The sequence below is a fragment of the Lathamus discolor genome, chromosome 12 (assembly GCF_037157495.1).
Source record: "Lathamus discolor isolate bLatDis1 chromosome 12, bLatDis1.hap1, whole genome shotgun sequence".
NCBI classification, from domain to species: domain Eukaryota; kingdom Metazoa; phylum Chordata; class Aves; order Psittaciformes; family Psittacidae; genus Lathamus; species Lathamus discolor.
The window spans coordinates 12,678,395-12,700,293 of record NC_088895.1 but is presented as its reverse complement, the minus strand read 5'-3'; the positions used below and the strand labels follow the sequence as shown (position 1 = coordinate 12,700,293).

Genomic DNA, 21,899 nt, shown 5'->3' with positions numbered 1-21,899 from the left:
TTTCTCTCTCTCTCTCCTGTTTCCCCTATATACAATTCCTTTATATAAGCCTGCTGATTTAATCTACTAATCCAAAGAAAAAAACCCTAAAATGAGCACTCTTCTCCCCTGGTTAACAAATTCAGGTAGTCGAGGAGAGGATGCTATGAGCACCCAGTGAATGCAAGGGAGGCAACAAAACCAAGCTGGGAGCAGGCAAGCTAGCTGTGGCTCACCCTTCTGGTAGGGGTAAGCCAGCAGCCCAGTTCAGCTGTCTGTGAAACCACAGGCTACTTTGGGACAGAGCACATCAAACACTAAAAATAAGCTGGATATTTATATCCCTCTTGAACGTAAAGAATCTTTCCAAAACTCTCCAGGAGTTTTACCCTTGCCAGCATCAGACTTTGAGCATGTTTCCAAACTGGAGCATGTTTCCACACTGCTCTCCTCCCTCCAATTTAAGTTACCACAACACGTTAGCACCTTAAATGACCAAGTTATCCTGCAGGTTGCTGTAATTACATTGGCCATATTTATTTGTTACAACAAACTATCCCCACCCCTCTCAGGTCTTTGGTCTACTCAAAGGTGAATCACTTCACACCTTACCAAATGAGACCTCGCCACAGGATGTACATTTAAAAATACAATTTCCAAAACCAGACATTTATTGTGAATTTAAAAAGAAAACCCAAACTGAGCTTCAGTTTCTTGATAAAAATTCTTCACGCACTGGTTCATGTTGTGATTTTTTTATTTTATTTCTGAAATGAAACCATTGTACATTGTACAAACCATAACTACCGATGGAATAAATAAGTGAAAAATTATACTGCTGTACAACACACACACACACAAATCATAAGATGGAAAACGATTAGGTATTGAGGAAAACAAAATTCTTTACACCTTCTAACAGGCCCTTAGATAGAAAGAACATTCCAAAACATGACAATGTTTGATGTATGAAGAGAGCCACCCAAAACCAGTATTTTAGACTGCCTTGTTGATTTTTTTTTTGTTGTTTTGTTAAGTGCCAGCACTTTTTGGAATGTTTAACAACTACTTTCCCAAGCATAAAAATTCCAAGGAATAGTTCTGCTATAAAATGTTTGGCTGAGTAAATCGCTTATCCGGAAGGCCTTCCCACGTGTTCCACAGACTCAGCTAATTCACTTGCTTCGAGTTTCTTTTTTTGTCTTTTTTATTTCCTTTTTTTTTTCCTCTTTTTTCTTTTTTTTTCTTTTGTATTTATTTGTAACTGAAGCTCCAACATTCAGCACTGTAGCAAGGAAGCACTTCTTGATATTTGCACTATTTCTAAAACATCAGCTGTATGAGAACTTTCAGTCATCTTGAAGAAAATTACATCTCTCCTTCTGCTCCACGTCTCAATGCTTTCAATAAACCCTTTTACAGTGAGTTCATAAACCAAGTTTCTGGTAGAGATAGATCCAAACCAAAAAGAAGCTGGATTTAAATCTGGTTTCAAATCTTAGGTTGATTTGAATTTGATGTTCTGGTTTGGTCCCATCTGTACTTTCTGGCATTAAAATGTGTTTAATCACATCCGTTGGCCCATAAATGTTATCAGGCACTTCAAAAAAAGACTAATAACAGTCTTAGACACTATTTTGGATTTCTTCATACCAGATAATGTCAAAGTCTCTTCCCTTAGAGACTGACAATAACGGGTCTAAGGAACCCAAATCTATCTGCTTGTTCAGTTGTCTGTTGTCACTAGAATCTCTGGCTTAAAAAAAAAAGAACAGTTCTGAATGTATTCTGTATAAGCTGTAAATAAACCATTACTACTTCAGAAATAAAGCCTCTAGGAATAAATATGGTTATGATGCCTTGTCTTGTAAGCCACAGAACAACGAACAGTTCTGAGCAGAAGCCACAGGAGAGAAAAGGAAATTGATAATTAAACCTGTTGATGTCAATAATGCCAATAAATGCTTCTATCTAATGAAAAATTTTGAGGTATTTTTAGTGCTATTTATATATTTTATTTCTTCCTAAAGTACAGGAATTAGTTTCTAAATGAAAAGTCTATTTACTCCCTTGGAAACGTCTACAAAATTAAAAGTTAAAATCTTGCTGCGATGCACCTGAAGACCGGGGTTAGTAAACATGACTAGTGTCAGAGGTGGCATCAGACTCGTCTTGTTTTAGCATTAAAAACAACAGAAAGTTAGTAAAGCAAAAATATTCTTACGTTTGAATCTTTCTAGATTTGCCCATTTAATATATCAATAGAACTTCTCACAAAATATCACTTAAATCTGAATGCAATATACATACAAATCAATCGTCATTGACCAGTTATCCACATTTTAGGCATACACACAATTCAAGAGAGAATTCTACCGTTTCATTGCATATATTGTGCAAATATAGGGGTTTTTTTAGTTTTTGGCTCCTCATTTCCTTATTTTCAGAATGTTAATGGACTTCATGATCAGACCAGAAATCCCAAAAACCTATTAGGGAGCACACTGTTTTCATGAATGATTTGCAATCCAATTTTTATTCAGTTAAAATCCAAAAGGTTTTATTTCAACATAAAGGAAGAGTTCTGGAACTGAGTGTCAGACGTTATTTGGCGTTCAGTCCTGCAAACATCCTATGGAAGGTCAGTATTGGCTCCCCACTCCACCCTGCTTCTATTCCCTCCCCCCATTCCCTTGTTGTTTCTCATAATAAAGTGGTAATTGCAAACGCAACAGTAGTCTAAGTACAAGCCATTTTCACTATTGGAGAACTCAGAACTAAATAAGCTTAATGAAGAGCTAATCCTCAAAGTGTTATCAACTGGAAGCAATGTTGTTTTTCCCCTCCCCATTTAAAAAAGTATTTACAGTTCTTAGCTTACAAACTATAAACTGTTTTCATAGCTGTGAGATCATATTTTAAATGACAAGTTCCATCTCCCACACAAAGTGAAGACAGACTCAGGGCCTGACACAGCGACACGTGCGTACATCCATCTGTATGGACATGCATGCGTGTGCACCGAAGGAAGAAATAAGCGGTTCCCACCAACACCAGGTATTTCTAACTGGAAGCTCACCCTGGAAGCACAAAGCCCACTGTAAGATCAGGCCCCTGTGACCTGATGCAGATGGTTTTGCACCTCTGCAAGCCACAATTGGAAGGGAGCTGCAGATACTTCGTGCCTGTCCATAGTGTTTTACATTAGCACGCTTCAGCATCATTGGAAAAGGAAGAACCTTTTCCAATGTTAGGAAGAACCTAACAGTGATGTAGGGACTATGGAAACAACAAGGCTTATTTACAAGACTTGCTGAAAGGAAAAAGGAACCCCCGAATACAGTATTAACCTGGAACATAGAAGTAAACATCTTATACAGAAACAGTACAGTGAAATCCAGTTCAGTGAAAACATGATATCAAAAAAGACCAATTGAAAATAAATTCACTGTGCATGAATCCCTTTGATCCTATTTATGTACATAGTGGAAGTTTTCTGTAAAGCAAGTTGTACCCAGTACAGAGATCTGGACCTAATACTTAAGTATTTTAACTGCTGTGTTATAGTATATATTCAGATCTGGACTATAAATGGTAAACAGATCATGTTAACTTCTGATGAAGTTAAGTACTTAGAAGACCAAATTTACAGTTGCGAATGCCATGCATTCATAAAAGATCTCCACTATAGCTGCTAACATAAAATATCAAGCTCCTTTTTCTCCTTGGACTCCAAGAGTGAAAATGGCTTCCTGACCTGTATTAAAAATTGAAGCACCAGGGATTGAAAAATTAACAACAGAACAAAAACCCCAAACAGAAAAGGAAAAGAAAAGAGAAACAAGCCTCACTCCATGGCATTATACAAACATAGGCCACTTTGCAAAGGAGACAGTTGCAAAACAACTTCTTTAAAAGTTAGCACTGTTTTCAGAACACAAGGCACAAAACAAAAGCAGACGTCACGCCAGAACAATGAACTTCACATGAAAGCTAATACCTGACCTGTACCATCCTTAAATATCTTACATTGTTAAATAGAGAAATGAAAAACACACAAAAAAATAATACAGCAGCAACATAATTGTAATTTTGACTTTAGAAACAGTGCGTAGACCCCTCCTGAGTTGTTTACTCCAACCATTTCAGAGACAGTAACTTAAAAGTTCTCAACGTTTGTTTCACAGGAAGAAAGTTTTCAGTGTCTGAGAAGTTAAACCTTTGTTAGGCTTTCTTGGATTTTTGCTTGGTAACTTGAAAAGTTAGGAGTTCTGTCCTCATCCAAGAGAAGATGCTTAAGTAAGGTTGTTCTAGAATTAAGCCCACTGATGTACCTTACATAAAAACTGACCAGAAAAATCTATAGTCTAAATCTCTTCAACATTTTGTTGGGAAGCCTCTACTTTCATCTTTTTAGAAGGTGGCACTCCTTCAGAGTCCTTAAGGAGGGGGAAAAGAAAAACAACCGTGTTATCATTGCACTGAATTTCAGGCACCACAAAGCAAACAAAAAGCAAGAACAAATCCCTGGTGTGGCATTTGTAAAGCACAAAGCATCCCTGGATGCGAGAAATGACATGACCAAGTGCATTTGCTTCCTGAAACCACTCCTCTATTTACATCTTACCTCAAACATCTTTACACTTCTTGTCGTCTACAGACAAAGGGCAAAATTCTAGTTCCGGGCTAAAAACCACAGTGAATATTCCAAGCAACAGCCTTGATGCATGGTTATACCCGGCCTTCCCTCAGCTCCACGCTCGAGCACAACCTGCACCAAGCGCACATGGATTTTCTCCTGCTGTAGCCAAAACAATCTTTACAGGACAGAACACGCGAGGTTTGGAAGGTGTGAGGAGTGCACTGAAACAAACCACCCGTCCCCAAGGGAAACCAATGGACTGAGCAGTGCTCTGCCTGAGGGTCTCAGTGTGAGCAGGACAAGCCCAGGGTAATTCCTTCCTCCCACCCACGCAGAATTTTCCAGTAGAGCAGTGAGTGAACATCCAAACATCCTACCCACCAGAATTAACTTCCCTGACTGCTATATGCATTTACCTTTGTAGAAGGTATTTTACTTCTGACTGGCCCTCAGAAGGGCCTGTCCAATAGGTTCGGTCCAAGCCATATATTACTGTTAAGTTTTAATATTCCCTTACAAAAGTAACACAGCCTGGTTTAGGAAAGTGAAAAGTAAACCAGACCAATCTAGTCTTACTGTTTAAACCATGTGAAATGCAAGAAGCCAATCCAGTGAGCCACAAAACCAGATACATGGCCACTGAATACTCCACGGCTCCACTCCTCACCTTTGGACATGAGTCTAAATACAGAACAGGCCTCCTTACATTTGCTGTTCAGTAAAAATACTCCTTTCCAAATTCCCAGTAATCGGGCTTTTGTGCTGAAAGTTACCTGAGAGTTTTTAGATGCCTCTGTAATTATATCATTTTCTCCAGAGGACTGGATTTCTGCTTTCTCTGAACTATTCATGGAATTTTCCATTGAAGACTGTGAATTCTGTTCATCAGAGGTATCTGAAATGACAAGAAATAATTTTCAGCAAATAAATTAAAAGCATTCAGCAGGAGTTTTTAGGGTGCCTTCTCTATTCTAACACCCCAAATCCATACATTTCCCCCACACGTAAAACATTAATGATGTTGGCAACACACAACTCCTGGGCTCAGTCCCTAGAGGGAGCTAAGCTCCCGCACACCCGCTAACACAGAATCGTGTCAATGCTATTAGCAAACGAGTTTCAACATCGACTTTGCAAAGGGGCTGCCCACTTGATAGCAACTTGCTTCAAACCAGAAGGGCACCTACAAAAAGGGCTGAATGATGATAACGGATGGATCTAAAACTGCATCGCTAAGGAGAGAATAATTACCTGAATCGAAATTCAGACATGTATTTGCAATCCACTTTCTTCTTGATACTGCTTTTAAGATAAACTTTAGGAATGTAACCAGCTTAACCACTAAGGTTGTAGAGTTTTTAAATCAGGTGCATGCTTGTGGAGTCTTCCAGCTTGTTACAGCTCTTCCCTGCTTCCAATTTCCCTGTTTGTTGTTTGGTTGGGCTTTCAATTTGTTGTTTACTTCTTTGGCCTTTGTTTGAAACCCTCTCTCTCAAAGCAAGACTTAAAGAGTTGAAGCACCCATTCACTTGAAGAGGACACAGGGGTGCTTCAGATGTCTACAGGTTAAAGATCCCAGGAAGTTTTGACACTGGATGTCCAGAAGCAGAGACAAACAAACAAAACCACCACTCAAACCCAAACCCCTTTGACTGCAAGAGGTCAGTTTTGTTTCCTTCAGTACCCACACCAAGAACACTCTAAGGACTGAACCCATTCTTTCCTTCACCTCATTTAAAAATCCTTTTTGACAACAATTCTCAGAAGTAGGCATGGAGTCAAGTTTCATGAAGTCCCTAATCCCAAAAATATATCAGTTCATTCTAGATGAAGAGAAATGCAAGATCAAATTTATTTGCACGACACTGGTTAATGAAGATGCATTAACCCGCAACCAATGGATATTTTTGTAGAGTACTGTATGAAAAGCATCACAAGCATTTCCTCGAGTTCCTCTGACCGAATTCAAGATAAAGAGATGAGTAGTCTCAAAGATCACATCCAGCAAACTTGGACAGAACCATCTTCCTTTCCATGTCTCACCAGAAAAGCATGTTCATACTGATGAAGAAACAAGACCCAAGGGTCAGAAGGAATTCCAGTTTCTGCAGTGCACATCTCAGCACACGTTGCAACTTGAGCTAAAGAGCACTCTGTGATGGGCCCATCTGCTTGTGACAAACGCACACCTAGAGCAGCTTCCACAACAGACAGCTCAGAACTGCCCTGTTCTCTTCCAGTTGCTACAGACAACTGCCACTCACTCTGCTGCTGACCTTTGGGCAGGGGTATCCAGATTTTCAGCTGCCAAGCCCTGAGCGATTCTGATGCTTGCAGTGACTTGTGTACACAGCAAAATGTTCTGAATGCACTTGTTTTCTTTAAGAAGCCCACATTAGGCATTTCTGACCACTCAGAACTGTCTTGTAGCTTTAAGGGACCTCCCTGATTTGAGTGTAGTAACATGAGATAGATGTACAAGATCATAAGCCCTGTTCAGTTGAACAATTACACAATCCTAAGGGTTTGACTGATATAACACTTTGGTAGGTAAGTAATTATTTAGTATTTTTTTAAACACACCATATGACCAATAGTAAAAAGCCCACCTCAATAACAAGGATTTTCTTCCATTACTTCTCCCTTTCATTCTACAGTAACTGGCGCTGGAACTAATCCAGACCTTGCTGTGATTTTCCCAAACCTAAATTTAGTCAGGGGAGCACGTGTGCCATGTAACAACTTCACGCGGGCACGTTCAGGCAGTATTAGACCTAGGAGAAAATCCTTTCTGCTTACGTGACCAGATCTGCTCCGTGAGTTTTAATGTGCAGGATATGGTGTTCTGATCTATCGCAACTCCAGTTGTCAGATTTTAACCCCAATTAGCAATGACAACACTGAACACACTTAACCCATCCCCTGCTACCACCGAGATAAAAGCTCTAAATTTAAATTGGTTACTGGCTCTACTGAGCTAAGAACTAAATCAGGAGGGCATAATTTAATTGCTTTGCTATGGGAAGAATTCTGCAACCAAATCATTAGAATGATGTTAAGGACATCTTTTATCTGTTACAATAGGATGAAGAAAGTTATCTTCCCAAGAATATAAATATGGAGCACGTTTCAATTACCCAAAATACCATTTGAAGAGTGAGGTTCAGAACAATCTCTTAACCCACATGTATTTTTAATCTGTGCACAACAGCAGAACAATCTTGTAATGCTTTTAGAAAATTAGGACATGATTCAGAGCTAACTTTTGAATAAATAATTAGCAGTGTTAAAAGCAATTACATTCCAGTTTACACAATTAGAAGAGTCATTTCAAAGTATCTCACCTCTATTTTACTGTCACACTACATAATGAACATTCACAGATCTAGAGAAGTAATAGTTCCTCAGATTTGTGTGATTACAGGAGCAACCATTTCAAAGATTATTGTATTTCCTCTTTCAAGACTGAGATTAGGACAACAATGAACCAAGTATGTTGTTTGTTTCCTCTCTCAAAAGACCCTGATGTCAATCTCACCCTTCCAGTTTTAGGACAGCATCACCAGTAAACCAGAGAGATTAAAACCCATTTTCACATTACTGAGCATTCAGAAACCATCTTTCAAATTGCTATTATTCAGTTCTTACAATGGGTAAGCAAATAAATGATACACTAAAGGATAATGGCTGTTGTTTGGCTTTGAAGGTGGTCTTTTCAGCTTACCTTCTGAACCAGGCTGCTCCTTTGCTTCTGCCTGAGTTTCGTCAGACTTGACTTCAGTGCCATCTGCTTGTGTTGCCAAGTTCTGTTCTGGTGCTGGACTTGAATTACTACTGTTTTCTTGTTTTATTGGAGAAGCATCAGCTATTGAACTCTGGTTGCTGTTGTCATCTGTTAACAAATGAGTTAAAACCAAGAATGTCTCATCTGACAAGACAAAAAGCACCCCTGAATTCTTCCATATTTATTCCCTGATAACACAGGATACAGTCTTAGCTTGTTGGGGATGCAGTCCCAGAATTCAGACTAACACTACATCTAACTTTTTCCCACGCTACCACTATCTTTGCTCTTGCATCTTATACTGCAAGACAGTTTTCTACCAGTTATCAAAAATCAGAGAACTTCAAAGTGCTCTTACTAATTTTATACATTAAAAACGAGAGTGTTTTACTCAGATCTTGTCCAAAAGAACCCAAAAACTTCATAATATGAGTAAAACAGACCACGAGACGCAACAGTCTCATTTTATAGCTCATATAACACAGGGCTAGTGAAGTGTTCGTTCTGCAGTTTACGAACACCCATCGCTACAAGGCTCAGATGAGCAGTTTTCTAATTGTCCCCTGAAGGTAAAAAAACAAACCCAGCAGCTACAAACCCAACAAAACCCCATCAAAGTCAAAATGTAACATCCAGTCCCAATATCAATAGTTTCCAAGTGGTAATTGTCCAGAATATTCTCTAGCCTCCAAAATCTTGGATCACAGTAACTTTATGCAGCACAGATTGCCTCCATAGTTAACAGGAAATACTCTGCCTGCATCCTCTTCCTGAGAAAGGCCGTGACAGTGGTTTACAGATCTCGGCTGATATTTCATGGATAGCAGTGGGGTGCAACTGCCTGTAATCTTTAAAACAGATTAACAACCATGGATAACCGAAGAGGGAATTTCCTGCCCCACAACGAAAACTAGCCCAGCAAAACACTGTTAGTTAAATCACCAGCATGCAAGTTGATGCCTTTGCCTCTGCATCTGGACAATCATTACATCCAAAGGACTTCAGGAACACATGACTCATGATGGGACCATCTCTTTTCAGAGCAGCATGAAGTCAGGTCAGTGTCAGTTTATAATGAAATTGTACAGTGTGGCTTAAACCCACGAATGATAAACTATAAAAAAGCAAGCAGTATATTCACAGCACGGATGGGAGAGACAAGACTTCAGAAAATTAAATGATCTGACTAAGGCAAAAGCTATGAAGTTTGAAACAGATGAAAAATTAACCCAGATCTGTGAACATCCTGCTCAATCCTTCAGCTGCAAGAGCACACTTGCTGTGAACACTGCAAAAACCAACCAGGGGACCAGGGGGCAATACAAATGCAAATAAAAGTGAAATGAAAAATCTACAAGCCACTAAAAAGTGAACCCCTCTCATCAGCTCAAATATGGCATTCTCAGCCAGAACTGTTCTCCAAACACCTAGAAGGTAAAAACTGAAACAGAGCTGGGCTGTGCAAGCTCCTCGGTCCTAAACACCAGGTAAACACTCAACAGTTCACACCTTAAAAAGCTGACCTAATAGTGCCTGACTATCAAGCAAAAAGCCCAGTGCTTTCTTAACCCACTGACCTCCTCAACCTGAAGCAGGAGGAAGACACCTCAGAACCAGACTTCACTTTCTTGGCTCTTGCAGAATTCTTTTGACCTGAATCACCTACATAACCTGCACAAATTATAATAAGTGCCACTGAGGCTTTGGGGGTCTTTTGGTTCTTCAAGCAGCTAACTCAAAGAGTTACTATTTCATGCAAGTGTAGTATTTTGAATGGTAGATACTCTGTTTTTAGCTCCACTAACAATTCTTCTCCCCACACACAGCCCACATAAAAATAGTGTTTAAACAACTGTTCGTATATCCACAGAAGAGAGTTCCAAGGTACCAAATGAGTATCTGATGCTGTTTTCACTGACTCAACCATGCCATCCATACATCTGAGCAACAGAGAATCTGACACTGTTGGCTTATACTGTCATAGCTGTATAACAGGGGCTGCCCTTCTCCCACTCACCATGCATGTCCATCATCCCTGGGGAGGAGCTGTTCTCTGGAGTGGTCACTTCAGAGCCACATTTTTCATCTTTGCCTTTTTTCTTATTCTTATTTTTCTGAAAAACAAAGGGCATTCACAACCAAATTAGACTATTGCCATGAAGAGAAATCCATGTTGCAACAGAACACCCTTTCCACTTATTACTTCTGTATCTCACAATTCCAAGCGAGAAATAAAGCCAGTGTAATAATAACTGACATTATCAATAATGTATTAGTCCCAGTAACTGCAGGGCTGCTGGTTTTCTAATTCATGACACACAACACTAAGATAAACAGGTTTTTACGTATAAATTATAGTCACAGTTAGCACTTAAATGTGATCTTAAAGGTCTTTTCCAACCTAAATGATTCTAAGTCTTTCATCTTCAAACAACTGCACAATTTTTGTTTAAAGTATAGAAGTTATCAGTAATACCCCTCATTCTACAAACAGAGGATCTGAGGCACGATGATTAAATGGCCTGCTCCAGCTGAACTGGAGAACCTGGCAAGTGCTGGCTGATAACTTTGTACTCAGGCAAAACAGCACCAAAAGCAAGGCCAAGAGAACCTCTGCTACACCAGAAAGGAAGAACACTGCTGATCAGAGGCAGGGCTAAGACTTGTGTCCTGAGCTTGTAGCTCTGCTCACTGTATGGCTTATGCATGACAACACACCACTACAAAACTCAATACACTCTTCTTTTCATATCAGAAAGCTTGCAGAATACACCTAGACAATATGTGTGCATGCACAACAGAAGTGATAACAGATGTAGAATTCTAATGCTACAGAGACAGCTTTTTACCTGTATCTCAATGACCAACACTGCAGAGACATCCTCCTTCCCTACAACGAATGCTGTTTCTTCATTAAAACTAATAGATGGGTTAAGAAAAATCAGACTGGCCTAAAACAAAGCGCATAAGCGAGACAGTCCTATGTGAACAGCAGGTCACAACATACTCATGACTGAACAACAGTATGGACTGCAAGCACTAAAACAAAGGAGGAGACAGTGGCATCCATCACATGGGAAATCTGCCTCTACTGAGGGATGCAGCATTTCCAATGAAGAGGTGATGTAATCAGTCTCACAGCAGAAGGAGCCAGCTGCACTGACTGCTTCTGCAGGACCCTGCCCGCCTGCTGAGAGCACCGCTCAAAGCCTGACTCCAGGAAGAACGCTCGGCAACCCATCCGTTTGGAAAAGACATTGTCCTCCAAGGAGGGAACTAAACCACAATCAAATACTGTCTAAGACTGCAGAAGAAATTCAACAAGTGATATCTGGAAGGACTTTTCCCTCTATTTTAAACAGGTTATTAGGCTCATTTTTAAACTGTCTTTTTACCTCAGAGAAGTCAGATTTTATTCCCTAATACGTGAAACAGACGTGAAAGCACACGCACTTCCTCAGCTTTGCAAAATGAAAGTTCAGAAGGGACATAACCTCTCTGAGGTTTAGTGGTTTTGTTTCTTTGTTTCCCAAGGTGAAAAGGACACTCTCGCCACAAGAGAAATACTGAAAATGACTGTGAGCAATTTAAGCTGGAAAGTTTTCTTAGAAAGGGTTAGGCATCAAAGTGTGAGGTTCTACAACAGCCCTGCTAAACTAGGAGGGGAAAAGAGCCTAGCTAATTCTAGTTCAAAGAAACAACATGTAGAAGGGAGGAAACAGTGTACTCTGTGTTCACTAAACACAAAGCCAACTTCCATTTGAAACATGAAGTATAAAAAAATCCCATTTTCCTATTCTAGTACGAAGTAAGTAGTGTCTGCTCCTCACAGGTGGATGAAATCAGGTATAAAAGGATGTCCACAGCAAAATTAAACCACCAAGATGACTCCTACCTGATATTTACTTTTCAAAACAGATGCACTTGTTTTAACTGTGAGAACTTCCAGAGCTAGAAGTCAGAAGCCTTACAACATCAAGCCTGCTACAACTGCAGCTGCCCAATGGCCTCTGCTTGGACTGAACAGAACGTGGCTGCAGGACGCTAAAGTACCTGGTCTTGAACAAGTGTCCCAGTTTCAGCAAATCTGAAGCCTAAATCTAAAGATGATGGCTCAAAACATACAATGAACCTCTGCACAGAGAGACCGCTACATAAACCCATTCTTCTTAACAGAGAATCTGACTTCAGGTACCAGTCACCTTGAAAATTCATCCAGAAACTCACTAGAACCCTTATTTTAAAGTTCCATGGTACCCGTCATGCACATACCTTACCTGTGGGAAAACAATTATCAGAAGCTGTGAGCCTAAGTATCCTAAACCCCTCTCTCACATACATAGCACAGCTTTTTTCCCCCACGTATTATAAATAATAAAATCAACACCAAACATTTGACAACTAGAAAGAACAAGCAAGTTTCTTTAAGAAACCAAGAAGGGTTTCCCAGTTCATAAGGGGTTACTCCACAGAGATGCTGCTGGAGCACTGGAAGAATACAAGAGGCTCTACCGCAACTCTGACAGTCACTGAAATCTCTGGTACAACCAAAGGTATAGAAAGAAACAAACTCTGTTTAAACAGTGCTAATCAAAAGTAGGTCTTGAATTTGTGCTTTGACTATGACAAGATCACTGTCTTGGCTGCAAAAATCATCATTTTTCACATTTAACATAGTAGTTTTCTTCTGGATAGGTCTTATCTCTTATGTCAAATAAAGTAAAAGCACAGGACAGCCGAAGGAACGAGTACTAAACTTAGGATGTATTTTCTATTATATCATTAATTTCCTGTGGTACCATGGGTTAGTTTTCTCTCTATAATGATATTTCAATTTATAAAATTAGAGCAACGTTCATTTGGAAAACTATAATTGTAAGCCCTATCAATTTTGATTTTTACACTTATTTTTATGCTACATGATTGTAACATGGCTCATGAACAGTGCACGCTAAGAACATAAACAGGATGCACAGACAAAATGTCCAGAGAAAACATATGTTACAAATAGGATCATGTCTGCTGTATTGCTTGGGCTGGACATCTTAATAACAAAGTGCTCTCAGTCCCACTGGATTTTTCCTACCTTTACTTCAGTGCTTTGCACCTATTTTTGAGCAAAACAGCAGTGATGCACAGATGAACATCCTCTGCACAGTTCCAAACCAGCTACTTGCCTTTAAAGCATCACACAGAAAGAAAAGTAATCTCTGTCTCAGCCTCCCCTCCCTGCCTCCTAGTTATTATGTTAGAGAAAGGTTTCAAAAATCAGTTCCAAGCTGCCTGTTTAACAGTTATCTGAGACCTGATCCAAGCTGACTGCAGGCAGACTGCCACCCACTGAGCCATCATCTGCAGAGAGCAGCGTTTCCCTAGAGCTCTTCTATTCAAACACTTGCAAGACCCACACCAGACTTAGCTTTAAGGCTCAAAGAACAGCGAGCCTATTTCTTTTGACTGTCCCTAAACATGAGTGTCTGCATCCTGAAAAAAGCAAGACATCTGCAGGATACTTACATCATCGACTTTAGGCTCTGTTACTGGTACCCATTTGTAAATCCTTAGGGATGTGTCGCCAACTGTCACCCACTTCTTCTCCCTATAAAATTACAATGCAGGAGAAGTTAAACTTTGGATTCAGAAGAAAGTGATCTACTACTGTAAGTTGTCAAGGATTTAAGCAGGCTATTAAGGAGGATGATCTCTATTACATCGTCTTTAGGGCTGCATTGTGCAAATTGTTCTTTGCATTTCACAAACTTGTTAGAGCACTGCTAACCTCCAGATTTCTCAGGGCTGTTACTTGACTAAGTGTGTAACTGCAGTAGCAGTAATAAGAGCTGGATTAAAGATACAGTTAAGAAGAACAGCTGCTAAAAATGCAGATTTAATGCCTACAGTTTTCACTGAAGTTTCTAGAGAGCAGAAGAGGTTTTAGACAGACCAGTGTGTTTTGATTGTCATGAAACTGTTCAATGGTATTAGAAATCTAAATGCATTCTGACCATCTGAGGTTTATTTCTGGGTAGAAATTTGCTGCTAGCAATTTAACATTCACTCAACACTCCTGTCAGACAGCTCTGAAATTCCAGCCTTGGAACCAACAGCATTATTGGTAGCAATATGTGCCGTGATGTAGAATTCAGACTCTGGAGAGCCCAGCTCTCTTGGAAAGGCTGAGGCTATCAGAGAGGGAAAAGCATAACCCATGGCACTCTCTGCTAAGCCCTGCCAGCCAGCCATGAAGTCATGACATTGACAGATTGTGGAGGAAATCTGGCTGGAGGGTGTCACTGCGTTAGGGGGGCACACGGTCACAGCGTGCAGAGATGGAAAGGATGCTGAACACTTAGTTCAGGGATGAATTCCTTGAGCTTTTTACATCAAACTATCAAAACAAAGTCCACAATGCCAGAGAAATTTCATCATGTTTCTGTGATCAGTTTTCAGGTCACAGATTACCACTGCTGGTTCCTGGGTTTCTAATAGAGCTCTGCAAATGGATCGATTAAAAGTTAACAACAAAGACCAATCCCATTAAATATTCAGGAACATCTGAAATTAATTTGGCATGAGATCTCAAATGTTGTTCTTTTTTAAAAACATATTTAAGGAATAGATTTGGAATTCAGTTAAGGACTTAAAAAAAGAAGAAAAAATGTTCTTTGCAGGATGGGAGAAGCTGGATGTGACCCTAAATATATATATATATCACATATATATATGTGATAGCTCCAGTTTTAGAAAGGGCTTCCAGAATGAAAAGTAGCCACATTGGACAAATGCCATAAACATCCTCCTCACTATTTGTTTTAGCTACTAAAGCAAATCTTACTTGTTTTCCTTTTAGAGGAGACACTTCCCTGTTTTGAAACAAAGTATGTTATATATAACAATTTGATAAGCTTTGGATCTGTCCACAAGGATATTTTAATTAAAGTACAAAATTAATTCAGATTCATTTCTTTCCCACTGCTCTTCCTGGAGCAGAGCTTTTCCTCAGTGTGTTTAGACACATCCATTTGGATACACTAGCTGGCTGAAGCATGACAAAACCCAATTTTACACTAATTTGGAGCTCTCCCGCTAGATGTGTTACAAATGACAGTGGAGATGAGGGCATGTCAGTAATGGGAGCATACTTAATTGTGAAGAGATGATCATGATATATTTATATATATTTTTAAGGATACAAGACAAACTAAACTCATTTCTACTTAGGAAAACCTTTGAAATTATGGAAATAAAACCAGCTGGGTTTTGTTCTGGTTGCGGGGAGAGGTGAATAAATGCTTTTAAAGAATATCAAGATTTTAGTCTTTTCCTACAGCAAAATATTACTCAGAGATGCTGCACTGGAAAACCAAAAGTTCAAGATACCTGTTAGCATCTCAAAGCAGCCTCACACAGCATCTTCACTGGACAGACTGTAGAACACAGGAGGAAACCTATATTAGTAACTTTTTCCTTCTAGTATTAAAGTTAGCCCTGACATTTTAATTCTTTTGAGTTTCTGAAGTACCACTTTAAGTTTTGATAATCCTCAGCTATAGGGACTTTTTTACGGAATTCAATACACAGTAATTCAGACAACATTGGGAATAAGGATATCTTGTGATGAAAGTACACCAACATCCGAGTCCTGCAAACACTTATGGCTATAAAGAAAGCCCACCATCACACTGCTATTATTCATATATTTTACATGTGTCAGCATTTACAGTATTGAAGGTTTAAGACCATAAAAGTAGTAGTAAGCAAAAAGAAGACAACCTCCCCTAAAACTTGATCAAATCATTGGCAGCACAAACACAAATTTGTTAACAAAGATGTATAATGACTTTCAGACATTGAAGATCAACAGGGTACAATAACTTCAGATTTAAGACGTTTATTGCAAATAAAGGTTTGATTATTATATGTCATTTTTACTGCCTTTCCATTTCAAAGCAAAAACCCCAACCCCCCAAAACCACTCCTACTCTGAACACTCACTTTTATCCTATGTGCACAGCCGCCACCCCAACCTGCTGATCAGGGGCTTTCCTTTTCATTAGTCAGAACTTTACTGCTGCTGCCCATAACAGAAGCTTGCTGCATGCTGCACAAACTACAAAATATTCTCACTGCCCAAATGCTGGAGTAGGAACGAGGAATTAACTCTTGTGAAACCTTGAGTAGTTTCTCCACCTGGTTTCCTGTCTATAAAATAGACCCTGTTGAACCCACTCATCCCAAGCCTCTGCCCAGAATTCCATCTTTGTAACTCCATTACATCTTTGTTAAGCAGTCACTAAGCATTACTTTTTATTGCACTGTCCCCTGTCATATAGGCTGATCTTTATATCGACTGGTAGGTTGGAAAAGGTGGCTAATGGAACCCCATGAGACTGAGTGTTCATAAGGCCAAGAGTGTGGCAATTATCAACTTTACCTGGCCACATCTAACTGACAAACTCCTTAGCTTTAAAAAAACCCCACTTTTTTTTCTCATTTCAAAACCTCTCCTGTTCCTCCATTAATGACTCAGGAGTTACAACACTGGAAAATGGCAACACATATACAATAGTACTTTTTTTCTTTCAATCTTCCACACTGCAAAGGAGCTTAACTATTTTAGTTACAGTAAATCCAGAAACTAATCAATGCAACAAACCCTCACATTGATCTGAAATTGTGTTAAAGCATTTGTAAATTCTGAACCATATCTGCACAGCATTTAAAGGACAGCCAAGGATACACAGGGTGAGCATTAGTACCAACACTTCTTCAGTGCTTATGCCTGAGGCATACTAATATCCTAGAACTTACATAAATATATTCCCAATCCCCCATTCTAAATAGCCCAAGACTCTTAAATATATTTATATTTATTAATACTAAAGCTCCAAAGATTAATATCAAATTCCATGTATAAAAGTAATATACCGGTGAGCAAACACAACAGTGTATATTACACTTATACATGCAGTGTCAAGGCAGCTTCTGCAGCAGCAATGAGTACTTGGAAACATTTGATGGCACAGAAACAGAAAGCCTTTACTGCCAATATATTTCCATCCAAGGAAAGGCTTTCACACCTGTTTGGCCTTTTACCATGACTATCCTTTATCACAGTGATCTGGATTTACACAAGGATTTGCTCCCACATACCCCATCTTCTGTTGATGATCACGAAGTGACGTCATAATGCTGAATTTATCACATCACACTCACTTGCATTGCAACAGAGTTTGGTGAAAATCACAGAATTATGACCTCCCTGTGGGATCAAGCAAAGGAGAAAGGGGAATGGAAAAGAAAATGCCATTATTAGACACAAAAAGTGCTGTCAGATGCACAAAAAAAAGATTTTTCTTTGAAATACAGGCTTGCTCTTCACAGCACGCCTATTGCCGGGTACGTGTTTGTCTGGTGACTAATACACACGGTGTTTCTTGACCATAATGCAAATACAGTAAAATACCATGTAGCACGAATGAACAAAGACTAATGGTTAAGGAACCTTCTCTCTGAGTTTAAATATGGTGCCTTATAAGAACCCCTTTCGCATACACAGGACAGTGAGTTTTTAAGCAAGTTCTGCTAGGTTCCACATTGCAACAAGCACCTTTTCTTACAGTAGAGAAACATGGCTTACACGTGACAGAACTCTTAACACACACCCAACTTCCACTGAAGTCAGAGAGCACATCCTGGCTCAAAAAGAAATAATGCGCCGGAAAAAAAAAGGTATCACAATTCAAGGACGATAACAGCGTTTTGGGGCCACTACAGCACTTCAGTTCCTGCACATACACTGAGTATTTTTACTTCAGCTGCCACTGCTTGAACTACAATCTTAGCAGGAGGGCAAACACAGCCAGTGCAGCAAGACTACACCAGGGGGGCAATCTGGTAGCAGCAAACAGTCTTTTCCCAAAGACATCATGTTAAGAAGCTCCACGTCATAACTACTTCCCAGAGTGAAAGCCTATTTTAAGAATGAAGCATGAGCAGCAAAACCTGCAGAAGCTCAACCTCGGAGCATTACATACCACACACAAATATTTTAGCAAGTCTGAATGGAGACAGTGAACAGAAAAGCTATAGCAGCATTGTCTAGAAATCCTCCTCTAACTAGCTGCAGCCAGCGATCCCAACCCACGCTACCAGGTAACACTGCCCATGGCGACTTTGCCCCTTAACTGGCACACAACAGGCTTTGTTTTAAGCTACATCCCAAGTCATGTCCGGCACTTCAGCTGACTCCCTGCCACAATAAATGCTTGGCACTTTCTGGAAGTCCTTTCACCAGTTGTCCACGTTCACCTCTGCTTCACAAGGTGCTGTCACTATCCCTAGGTCAGGTCAGAGGAAGGTCAAAGGATTTCTGCATAGATACTGCAATTCAAAGACAAGGCCACACAATGGTTCCTGGTACATTCTCTAAACCAGCCCATTTAGAACCTACACATACCCATCAATCTTTGAGAACAAAAACCAATCCTGTACCTTTCACAATTCAATGAGGTAAATGTATCCCAACCAACTTAAAATAGACTGAAAGAAAAATTATGAATACTGTTTAAAAACAAGGAGAACTACCCTCAGCCATGGTCCTTTCTCATTTCTGCCACACAAATACAACGCAACCATGTCTTCTGTGAGACACGTGCTACGTGTTTTCTAAACTAGATGCTCATTCATGAGACTGGTTTAAACAAAGAGATATGGTTACATTAATCTCAAGATAAAAACCTTAACAACTCCACTGTTTACTACTAAGTTCCAGTAATACCAGAAGTGCTGGGAACTCTACAAACACACAGAGATAGGGCACCTGCATCAAAGGGCTCACTGTCTAAAAGTGAACGCTAATTTTCTAAGGAACAAAGCCCACACTGATGGAAACTGCTTTCCAATAGGCACGTTCATGGACGTGGCAGCAGAGGCATTCAGTAATATTGCACAGCAAAGCTGCTGAACACCTTCACAGATCAATAAAGCTTTGGGCAGCACATAGCGGATCCACTGCCTGCTCGGGAGAGCTGGCAGCACAGCCTGCCTCTCTACTCATCCTCACAGCGCCAACACTCAAGTTTCCAACAACTCTGTTCTAGGATACAAGGTATTTTAATCTTCAGCCCCTGCATTTCCACAGCAGAGCTGTGGATGGCAACAAATTGCTCCTATTATGCAAATACAACTGCACGCTTGGAAATTGCCTATGTGGCTCTTCGGAAGATGCAGGAATTGCTAGTGTGTAAAGTTCAACTGAACAAGCCAAGTCTCCCCAAAACATTCAAACCACAAAACACAGGATCTCTCTTGCTAATTCCTTGATGTACTTGACTCTGTGGCGGGGGGGGGGGAAATCACAAGATTCACCTTCAAATTAGGATTCCTTTAAGAAAATGGCTTATGTTAACACTTGTGAGATGCGCAGACAAAAAGCCACAGGAATCCTTCCGACAATAATCAAAAGAAACATTGCAGGGCTCTATAGGAACCCTTTAAAGCAAGTTGTCTCTCGAGGGTAAAATCGTACAAAACTATTTATACCATGAGATTTCTGTTTTACAGAGGAAGCCATAGCAACTGACACGATGGCAGAGAGCCCTTGCCAAGAGAGAAGAAATAAATCAGACACTTTGTTGAATGGCCAAGCTTCTACTCCTCTCTGAAACCCACAAGCTAGGTTTCAAAGGAAGCACGCTGCACTCATGAATGAAATACCTACAGACAAAACAGTCCCACACATCCAACAATGCTCCTGCTTGAACAAAAGTCCTGTCACATCACTACACATTGTTCTGACCCTTCAAAGCTGCCGCCACTCAGCAAACAGCGCTTCAAAACACCACCCGAGTAGAAGAGAGTTCCTGAAACCATCCGAACTGCGGTGCTGGGGCTGCTCCGCTCCCCACACAATGGCTGGATTCTCTGAAATCCCCATCCCGTGCCCTGCGTTATTGGACACACGTCCCGAGCCTTTGTCCAGCTCGAACCAACGGGCCCATTCATGCGCTTAAGGCCATTTAAAACACAACAACCCCATTTCACCCCAATAACAAACACGTTTCAGTCTACGTTTCACTCTTCTTTCACTGAAAGCAAAGCGTTATCGGTGCACTGCAATAAAAGCATCCCCTTGTTTTACCAGTTATGCAGATTAATATTAACCCGAAGGACTTCCCCGTGGATTTCAAACGTTTAAAGAAAGTATTTCAAGATACATGCACAAAGACTACGGAACAGTCAGTCAACTTGCTGGAAGAAAGAGATCTGCTCTCGAGTCACACTGGCGCTGCTCTTTATCCCACCCAAAACCCCTGGATCGCCCGTGGGGAACATCGCAGGGTCTGTTTTACTGCATTGTTCAAACACCTCATGTCGATCTTAATAACAAAAGCAGATTAAAAAATAAAAGACAAAAGCAGGAAAATGCCAAAACCCGTTTAAGGCCTAACAAAAGAGAACAGCTTCACGTGGGGTACCACCTTTAATTATGCCATTTAAAACAAATTCCAGCGGCAATTACACGCTCGCTCGGGGTTTACAGCCACCGGAGCGTTTAGTGGGACACGATCCCGCCCGGGTTTGCTGCGCTTACGTGCAAAGCTCGGGAACTTGAAAGGTGAAATAAATAAATAAATAGGGAATGATGCAGAAATAAACTCTCGGGAGCTTTGCAGGGGTATTTTTAACGCGGGTCTGGGGGGGGTTGATACTTCTTTGAGCACTATTTCCACACAGACCCTGCGGCGGAGCTCCCCAGGCCCCGCTCCTCGGGGCCCTTTGTAGGGGACGGCGGCGGGAGGAGCCCGGCCCGGCCCGACCCGCCCCGTCACCGCCCGGCCCGGCCCGGCAGCGGCAGAGCGGCGGGCCGGGGTCGGCGGGGAGCAGCGGGGGTCGGCGGGGAGGGGGCCCGGCCGCACAATGGAGCCGCCGCTCGCCCTCACACGCCGCCGCCGCCGCCGCCGCCTTCATGTGACTCGCCGGAGCGAAATGGCTTCTGGGTGCCGCCGGCTCCCCGCCCCCCGCGGCCGCCCGGCGAGCTCCGGCCCCGTGAGGGGACAGCGCGGGGGCCGCGGGGAAGGGGTGCGGGAGGGCGGGCGCGGGGTCCCGGCGCGGCGCGGCCCGCTCACCATTTGCGCACTTTCTCGATGGCCGCCATCACCCGTTTGATATCATCCTTCGCCCGGCTCCGGGTCTCGGCCCGCACCGACCGACCCGACATGGTGCTGAGGGCACGGCGGCGGCCTCAGCGGCGAATCCGGCGCTGAACTCGCGGCGTCCGTCGGTCCGTCCGCCCGCCCGCACAATGCTCGCTCCCTTCGGCTCCGCTCGGCGCGGCTCGGCTCCGCTCGGCTCGGCTCCGCCCGCCCGCCGGGGGCCCGCGCACTGCGCACGCGCCGCCGCCGCCGGCAGCCCGCGCGCGCGGGGCCTAGCGGGGGAGGGGGCAGTGCGCTGAGGGGACGGAGCGGGCGGCCGGGGAACGGGAACGGGAAC

General features: G+C 41.6%; 1 protein-coding gene across 1 annotated transcript; it reads right to left on the bottom strand.

Moving 5' to 3' along the window:
- Positions 1 to 718: 718 nt before the first annotated feature.
- On the bottom strand, positions 719 to 21,774 carry BCL7A (BAF chromatin remodeling complex subunit BCL7A). The gene is made up of 6 exons (XM_065692746.1): positions 21,536 to 21,774; positions 13,923 to 14,004; positions 10,423 to 10,519; positions 8,346 to 8,513; positions 5,395 to 5,516; positions 719 to 4,418 (listed from the first exon to the last, which is right to left on the bottom strand). The coding sequence occupies exons 1-6, from the start codon at positions 21,625 to 21,627 to the stop codon at positions 4,347 to 4,349; spliced, it is 633 nt and encodes a 210-aa protein (XP_065548818.1). The 5' UTR covers positions 21,628 to 21,774; the 3' UTR covers positions 719 to 4,346.
- Positions 21,775 to 21,899: the final 125 nt, after the last annotated feature.